Below are 7236 nucleotides of genomic sequence, written 5' to 3'. Positions count from 1 at the left end.
ATGTCGACGGAGAAATGTGTGCGCGAAACGGTCGGTCGAGTAATCTTTGCCTAAAGAAAAGGGGGAGAAAAAAGAAAAAACAAAGAAAAATAAAAAAGCGAAAAAATATGAATGAAGAAACTGTGAGATGAGAGAGCGGATAGAGAGAGAGAGAGAGAGAATGAAGAGTGTTGTGTATTAAAAAAAAAAAAAAGGAAGAGAGGAAGGAAGGAGGGAGGACCTGTTAAGACTCGAGCGGTGTGTGCGTGTCTTGAAGTGTCGTGCATGCATTTTATGCATCTGTGTTTGCTTTGCATGCACTCTCTCTCCTCTCCTCTCTTCTCTCTCTCCTCCTCCCTCTCACGCAAATATATACACACCTGTATCTGTATCTGTATCTGTATCTGCGCAGTCTGTCTGTCTGCACTGCCCACTAGGCTCCTCCATCCTCTCCTCTACTCTTCCTCCTCCTCCCCTACCAAAAAGACCACCGCTGCAAGCTCGCCGCTACGCCCCCCACCTTGGACTCTTTGCACCTGCTAAAACCCCCCTGTCCAGTACGTTTGACCCAGTTCAGTGCTCAGCCGACTTATTCCGATTTTGCTGATTGCAGAGGTACAAAACAATGTCCGCACAAGGGTAGCTAAACCTTGTCCTGATGAGTAGCTTAGCGGCCGGGCATCTCTCAATTCGTGGAGCTGAGTCCTTGGAAGATTCTAGGTCCCTTCTTTTCTTACTTCTCGATCGCTCGCTTATTTATCAGCTGCAATAAGACGATAGAATGATGTGCATGCACGTTTTTAGTCGGCCAACCCTTTTGGATCTCTTCTCTTCTTCTTCTTCTTCTTCCCTTTTTTATTTTGGGTTTCCTTCTGGTCGGGTCAAAAGGGGATTTTTCTTTTCTTTTTTGGGGGGTTTTTTCTGATTTGATTCCTCATACTAGTAGTTCTTCGGGAGATTGAAAAAGATCAGCGAGGCGCAGAAAAGGTAGAATTTGTAGGCGGCCGGCCAGGGTTGATGGAGCCCAAGATTTGTGTCAATGCGTCGTGTCGGACGACATCGGTCCATGAATGGCGAAAAGGTTGGCCCTTGGAATCCGGCAAATTTGTTGATCTCTGTGATCAGTGCGGGTAACTCCATTTCGTTCCCTCCTCTCCACTTCATCTATGATGTGAGCTGAGCTGCTCTTTTCTTTCTTGGATTTAACTGCATTTTGTTGCCTTATTCGTGTTAGTGTTAGTGTTACTGTTACTGTAAGCCAATTGACTCTCATTCTCAGACGCCTGTATGTAATTCTTGTGGATGTGTTTTCAGAGCCCTCTTCTAAGCTGTACACATAATGTTGTGGAAGATGTTTGACTGTAATGGAGAAAAGAGGGGGGGTGACCTTTCTCTTATATCATTGGTGTGGTCAGATCTTAATTTAGAATGGGATACGGTGAGCTAGGGGTGATAAGAGAGCACCATCCTTGCCATCAGATTACTGAAAGCAGTTATTATATCAGTTGACGACTTTTATGGTTGAAAAAAATGGTACAGCATTGGCAAGGGTCTCCTCCTGCATCCAGAGTCTGGAATATATAATGTCTCGGTCTCGCTATATATTTGTAGCTATCTTCAACGAACTTGGTTAGGAACGATTGTACACCTGATTACAGGAAAGTCCATAGGTTTGGTAAAGATATATATGCGTGCGCGCGCGCTTTTATGCTTGCAGCCCCCTACCCGCAGGAACTTGATTACATCTTATGGTTTCAAATTCTACTTCCCCTTCCCTCTCCCTCATCCTACTTCCTCAAGTGAGATTGGTCGCTGATTGTGTTACTTTGCGCAATGACTTGACTCCTCTGTTTTAGTCCAAATGATTGACACTTTCAATTTGACTTCTTCTTTAATATATCTGATCATTACTCGGAAAGGGGGGGGGGGGGGGGGGGGGGGGGGGGGGGGGGGGGGGAAGGGAATCCTATGAACTTATTTGTTTATAATGACAATGGTGAATACGTTTTCCCAGTCTCCTCTCCATTTTTCCTTTCACACTCTTAAATTCCAACCTACTTTCTTGCTCAAAAGAACATATTCAAAAATGGTGACACCTATCCTTCCATTTTCCTCCACATGGATGGATGCCTCTTCCACTAGCTTCATGCTGCATTTGCTGCTGCAGATCTGCCTATGATAAATGTGTATTTTGTGAGACATTTCACTTGGAGGAATCTGGTTGGAGAGAATGCAATTACTGTGACAAGGTAAAGAGGCCCATCTATTGCCTGCACTTATAAGATCTATTTTATATGGTTATGGTTTGTCTTATATCCTCATACAGTTCAACTTTGTCTGCTAGCGCATCCATTGTGGGTGCATTGTCTCAAGGTCGTTCTTTGAGCTTATGGATTATGGAGGCATCAGGTGTACTGGTTGCCCAAAGAGTGCACAACTCCACACAGTAAGATCCAATATGCAATTTGCCACCGCTAGTCATTAGCAAATCCGTAGCCTCTATTATTTAATGGTAGAAACTGCTGATATCCTGTATGCTGTGTATTGGAAGCCCCCTTCAACTAGAGATAGAGGAGAAGATGAGGACAAATCTGTCCACTTGTATAAATTCACGGCTTCTGGTGAGAACCACTTCTCACCTCAACCTCGAAACAGTGAGCCACGTTCACTTTCCATAAAAGTCAACCAAGAACTTGTGCACTTGATGGGGGAAACTGGTATTAATCTTTCAAATGTGGTCTGCCCATCCATGGATATATTGAGTGAGGAGGATCATATCAGATTGCTGGAAAATTTGAAGGATTTCAACAAATCGCTAACTCATTCTTCCATAAACATCAGCTTGGGAGATCTTGTTGGAGGTGCGAATCTCGCTGTTCCTTTTCCAACAAGTCAACAGGAAGGAAGTGAGCCAAACACTGGGCCTTCTTCCTTCCAGCAAGGGGCTAGTTCTCATCCAATTCTGCCAAGCCTCTCAAAGCCTGGGAGTGCTGCAGGTGCAGGGGCATCTAAACTAACAGTTCCTCAGGTTCGTGTTGCAAGGCCTCCTGCTGAAGGACGGGGGAAGAATCAGTTGCTTCCTCGGTACTGGCCGAGAATCACCGACCAAGAGCTGGAGCAGTTGTCTGGAGAGTATCCACATACTGTTTTATTCTTATCAATAGATATTCCGCTGCACATTTGGGTCCAATATGCTGCTTTTTCTTTTCCCTTGGGAATGGAAAGATAGAGTTACACTTAACCAGCTTCCAGTTTGAATTCCACCATCGTGCCCCTCTTTGAGAAGGTTCTTAGTGCAAGTGATGCTGGTCGAATAGGACGGTTGGTCCTACCAAAAGCTTGTGCTGAAGTAAGTGTCGAATCTTTCTAAATGGTTTCAAGTGCCATTATGTCTGTTTTGTGAGGTCGTATTGCGATTAACCTGGGGTCGGTGCAGGCATATTTTCCTCCTATATCTCAATCTGAAGGTGTTCCAGTGAGGATCCAAGATGTGAAGGGGAATGAATGGACGTTTCAGTTCAGGTTTTGGCCCAATAACAATAGCAGAATGTATGTTTTAGAAGGTGTCACACCTTGCATTCAGTCTATGCAACTGTGTGCAGGGGATACAGGTAACATGCTCCTCTCTTGTTAATGTATTTGTATTCTGATATATGTTAGAACAGTTAATAGAGAGAAGTTACTCTTTGTATTTGCTTGATCCATTAGAAGAGTGAAATTACATTGTATCATAAAGGATTTTACCAATCTGCTGAGAGTGGATGATCCGATTCCTGTGGACATGTTTACTTAAGTTTCTGCAATATAGCAGGCAGAATTTCTGACTGCATATAATTCCCTCTTAATTACAGTAATATTTAGCCGAATTAACCCTGGAGGCAAACTGGTGATGGGTTTTCGGAAGGCGTCACACTCTATGCAGCCTCAGGTTCAGCTTCAGAACCCTTTCGTCTTTTATACATTCTTCTGAGCTTGATATCAATCAGCTCACTAGTATGGATATGGTTACAAGACTGAAGTAGTAATAAAAAAATCAGGCCAATGGAACATCATCTGTAACTCCTTCCAGAGTCGTTATGGAGAATATTCCTGTAGTTGGTGGTTATGCTGATCTTTTGCATCCTCCAAATGGAACCAAGGATCCCCTTCCAAATTCTCCATTTGAAAATCTTAAAGACACTAGAGGCAATGTCAGTTGGCATAGAAATGGGGATATTGTCAACAGGACTAGTGAAGATGCGACTCAGCTGCCTCCAATTTCAGAAAAGAAGAGGACACGGAACATAGGGTTGAAAAGCAGGAGATTGCTTATGCATAATGAAGACGTCATGGAGCTGAGACTTACCTGGGAAGAAGCCCAAGATTTGCTACGGCCGCCGCCAAGTGTTGGCCCAAGCATTGTGACCATCGAGGGCCACGACTTCGAAGAATATGATGTATGTAAGACACGCAAAATGCTTTTGATAATCAACTCAATTTGCTCTTACCAACATGGCATACCTTCACATCTACAATTTTTTCAATGTTGTTTATCTATTTTAGGAACCCCCTGTCTTTGGGAAGCGGACAGTATACATAAGCCGATCATCTGGGTAAGGGCTGTGCTGCAACTGTTTAGTCTCTATCTATGTTAATTTTACTTAAGTAACTGCCAAGAAGAAGAAGAAAATAGACGTAATAAAGTGCCCAAATGAAAATTTTGATATTCATAAGCCTATCATATGGGTAAGGGCTGTGCAGCAACTGTTTAGTCTCTATCTATGTTAATTTTACTTAACTGCCAAGAAGAAGAAGAAAATAGACGTAATAAAGTGCCCAATTGAAAATTTGGATATTCAGTTTTTAGCCATGTTGCGTTGCAGGGACCAGGAACAATGGGCTCAATGTGATGATTGCTCTAAATGGCGAAGGCTACCCATTGATGTTCTTCTCCCACCAAAATGGGCATGTACAGACAACATTTGGGATTCTGAAAGGTGCAGCACTGAGCATGTTGGACTTTCACTTATTTGCTTTGGTAATTGTGCTTTCGTCAAACCCGAACTCATCAGTCTGCTCTTCGTGCTTTTAGGAGATTTTGCTCTGCTCCAGATGAGATGACCCCAAAGGAGCTGGATGGCCTATTAAGAATATCCAGAGGTAATGAAATGGGCTCGCATCAAAATGGTTTTTGACATGTTTGTTTCTTTAGGGTTAATGACTTCTTTTCAATCAGAATTTACACAAGCAACTTATCAAACAGAAATAGACTAACCTCGTGATAATTACTGTTAGGAAAACCAGCCTTCGTTCACAGTTATTTGACATGCTTACTGATCATCGAGCGACCATGATATTCGATGTCAAAAGTTATTTTAGCCTGTGGTGTGGACCGTACTTATTCAAAGTTTTTAAATTGCCATGATTCCAGCAGGTCTGCATAGCAATTAATTTTTTTTCATCTGCTTTGCTCGAACATGATTGTGAACCAAGAAGTAAATCTTGTCTTTGATGCTGCCATGCTGGTAAAATTCTCATATTCTCTGGTCGGGGACTAGGCGAAGCATGGTACTCACTCTCCTGCTTTGTCTCTAGATACCAAGAAGCGTCGGCTTGTGGACAACCAGAATGGAATTGGAGGCTCAGTAGACAATGAAACTGCCGGTTTAGATGCTCTAGCAAGTGCTGCTGAACTGGGAGAGAGCATGGTGGTGCCGTTGGGCCCAGGGGAGGCATCAATGGGGCCCACAACGAAACACCCACGGCACCGTGCAGGATGCACCTGCATAGTATGCATCCAACCTCCAAGTGGGAAGGGGAAGCACAGGCCCACTTGCACCTGCAATGTATGCATGACTGTGAAGCGGCGGTTTAAGACCTTGATGCTCCGCAAGAAGAAGCAACGCCAGGAGTCTGAACATGAGCAGCAGGCAGATGCTGCCTCTACATCAATGCACAGAGACTCTGGATCACAACAACAAATGAATGTGGCTTCTTCTTTGGTTGAGAAAAGTGAAGAGAGGCAAGCAGGAGTTGCAGCAGCAGAAAATGGCAGCAGCAACGGACAAATCGACCTGAACTGTGATCCCGATCGCGAGGAGGTGGAGGGGTTTGACAATGAGGCGCAGAAGAGACATGTCAACAATGTTAATAGCGTCACCGCCTCGGGCACTTGCTTCCCTGCAAGCTGTGACTATCCAACAAGAACAACTACTTCCAGCAGCTTCCAACAAGAGGAGCAGCAGCAGCTTTTGGACAATGAGAAGCAGCACTTTGTCCAACCCAATGAAGAGGCTGTTGTTTCCATAGGACAGAAAGGCAAGAGTAGTGATGGTGATGGCCATAGTGATGATCAAGAAGCAGCGGATGATGAGGAGCCTCCTCCTCGTCCTCCTGTTGATATATAAGGACTGATCAAATGCTGGATGCCCCAGGTGCTTCTTCGAGCAAAGATGTGCAACTTGTTTCTTTTGCATGCAGGACTAGCTTACCTAAGATTGCTTGCAAACAATGAGTTACCAATATTTGCAGCAGCACAGGAGCTTGTGAAGGTGCTGTGTTTGCGTGTCTGGTGGCGGGGGACAGAGCTTGAGTGACCAGGAAGAAGGAAAAAAGAGCAAGCGGGGCAACTACCGAATTTTTGTGGGGGCTGTTTTGTGACAATTAAACTTTAAATGAAATAAAGGTGCCTTTGAGAGTAATGAATAGTCCAATAGTGTGTATCCTGGGCCTGAATTACAGATGATGATGATGATGATGATGATATGCAGCGGTTTCATATGTATTAATTATAAGAGACGAGGTTTTAGTTTCATCTTTTGGATATCGAATTGGATTGGATTTTATATCTAGCTAGCTAGTAGGGAGGATTTTTTATATGCATGTTGCCATACTCCCCCAATGAACCATAAAATCATCAATGGTAGAGAAAGAAAAGTTCCTCCTTGTATTGTATTGAGCTCCAGCTTAGACCTAGACACCACCCAGTTAGTTCATCATGTATATTAATGAGGTCACTAGAACACCTCCCGGGACCTCGGCGACCTCATCTGGGGCGCGGTGGTTGGAAGGGAGTCCCTAGCCAGACCAGCTCCCCCAACCCACTCAGGTTTCTTATATATATTTTAAAAATTTGTGTAAGATTATTTTGCATTTTAATAGAAAGAGTTGAATGCAATTATTTTGCGGAGTACCTCCGACCTCATTGAAAAATGAGTAAGGTGTCCCCTTAGTCAAATTCCGACCTAAATTTCAGCCAAATAAGAGCACATGCCACTT

The 7236-nt window shown here is 43.8% G+C and overlaps 1 protein-coding gene across 8 annotated transcripts; it reads left to right on the top strand.

The window, feature by feature from the left end:
• Window positions 1-201: 201 nt before the first annotated feature.
• On the top strand, window positions 202-6903 carry LOC116200931 (B3 domain-containing transcription repressor VAL1). 8 transcript variants are annotated; one of them, XM_031531903.1, is made up of 13 exons: window positions 202-699; window positions 926-1109; window positions 2147-2228; window positions 2324-2425; window positions 2531-3111; window positions 3232-3328; window positions 3416-3590; window positions 3831-3907; window positions 4017-4415; window positions 4522-4571; window positions 4842-4955; window positions 5051-5118; window positions 5554-6903. In XM_031531903.1, exons 2-13 carry the CDS (start codon window positions 997-999, stop codon window positions 6363-6365), a joined length of 2670 nt encoding a protein of 889 aa, XP_031387763.1. In that variant the 5' UTR covers window positions 202-699; window positions 926-996; the 3' UTR covers window positions 6366-6903. The 8 variants fall into 8 exon arrangements, with proteins under 8 accessions (XP_031387763.1, XP_031387764.1, XP_031387765.1 ...); XM_031531904.1 differs by having other exon boundaries at window positions 923-1109; XM_031531905.1 differs by lacking the exon at window positions 926-1109.
• The last annotated feature ends 333 nt before the right edge of the window (window positions 6904-7236 follow it).

The sequence above is a fragment of the Punica granatum genome, chromosome 3 (genome assembly GCF_007655135.1).
Source record: "Punica granatum isolate Tunisia-2019 chromosome 3, ASM765513v2, whole genome shotgun sequence".
Lineage (NCBI taxonomy): Eukaryota > Viridiplantae > Streptophyta > Magnoliopsida > Myrtales > Lythraceae > Punica > Punica granatum.
Note: the sequence above shows the minus strand (reverse complement) of the source record. Positions and strands in the feature narration are given on the sequence as shown.

Excerpts from the sequence above, each read along its gene's own strand:
- LOC116200931 (XM_031531903.1), top strand. The coding sequence starts at position 997 with ATGGAGCCCAAGATTTGTGTCAATGCGTCGTGTCGGACGACATCGGTC. Across the intron at positions 3,329-3,415 it reads TACCAAAAGCTTGTGCTGAA|GCATATTTTCCTCCTATATC; the intron begins GTAAGTGTCGAA and ends GGGTCGGTGCAG. Across the intron at positions 3,908-4,016 it reads CACACTCTATGCAGCCTCAG|GCCAATGGAACATCATCTGT; the intron begins GTTCAGCTTCAG and ends TAAAAAAATCAG.